The 1,154-nt window shown below is 57.9% G+C and overlaps 1 protein-coding gene across 1 annotated transcript in view; it reads right to left on the bottom strand.

Annotated features, from left to right (window-relative positions):
- Window positions 1-1,133: 1,133 nt before the first annotated feature.
- Window positions 1,134-1,154, bottom strand: part of DCST2 (DC-STAMP domain containing 2) — a 14,936-nt gene continuing 14,915 nt past the window's right edge. Inside the window, exon 7 of the mRNA XM_032449158.1 lies at window positions 1,134-1,150. Coding sequence (XP_032305049.1) covers window positions 1,134-1,150 — 17 coding nt within the window. The remainder of the gene's footprint in view (window positions 1,151-1,154) is intronic.

Here is a 1,154-nt window from a genome sequence, read left to right as displayed (position 1 = left end):
CCTAACCCAATCAATCCCCAACCCTACCCCATCCCCAACCCTATGGCATCCCCCAACCTTATTCCATCTCCAACCCAATCCTTCCCCAACCCCACTCCATCCCCAACCCCACTCCATCCCCCACCTTACCCCATCCCTAACCCCATGGCATTCCCTAACCCAATCCATTCCCAACCCCATGGTGCCCCCAACCCAATCCATCCCTCAACCCCACACCATCCCCAACCCAATCCATCCCCAACCCCATGGCATCCCTTAACCCAATCCATCCCCAGATCCACACTGTCCCCAACCCCACACCATCCCCCAACCCTATGGCATCCCCCAACCCTACCCCATCCCCAACCCCACGGCATCCCTCAACCCACCCCATCCCCCAACCCAATCTATCCCCCAACCCTACTCCATCTCTAACCCAATCCTTCCCCAACCCCACTCCATCCCTAACCCACTCCATCCCCAACCCCATGGCACCCCCCAACCCAATCCATCCCCTACCCCACTCCATCTCTAACCCAATCCATCCCCAACCCCATTCTATCCCCAACCCCATTCTATCCCCAACCCCATTCTATCCCCAACCCTGTAGTACCCCCCAACCCCACACCATTCCCAACCTCACTCCATTCCCAACCCCATGGCATCCTCCAACCCTACTCCATCTCTACCCCACTCCATCCCCAATCCATCCCCTACCCCATCCCCAACCACATGGCATCCCCAACCCCACGCCATCCCCAACCCTATGGCATCTCTAACCCAATCCATCCCCAACCCCATTCCATCCCCTAACCCAATCCATCCCCTAACCCACTCTATCCCCAACCCCGTTCCATCCCCAACCCCGTTCCATCCCCAACCCCGTTCTATCCCCAACTCCATTCTATCCCCAACCCTGTAGCACCCCCCAACCCCACACCATTCCCAACCCCACACCATTCCCAACCCCACACCATTCCCAACCTCACTCCATTCCCAACCCCATGGCATCCCCCAACCCCACAACATCCCCAACCCTATGGCATCTCTAACCCAATCCATCCCCTAACCCAATCCATCCCCAACCCCATTCTATCCCCAACCCTGTTCTATCCCCAACCCCATTCTATCCCCAACCCATCCCCAACCCCATTCTATCCCCAACCCCACTCTAT

The sequence above is a fragment of the Coturnix japonica genome, chromosome 25, assembly GCF_001577835.2.
Source record: "Coturnix japonica isolate 7356 chromosome 25, Coturnix japonica 2.1, whole genome shotgun sequence".
Lineage (NCBI taxonomy): Eukaryota > Metazoa > Chordata > Aves > Galliformes > Phasianidae > Coturnix > Coturnix japonica.
Note: the sequence above shows the minus strand (reverse complement) of the source record. Positions and strands in the feature narration are given on the sequence as shown.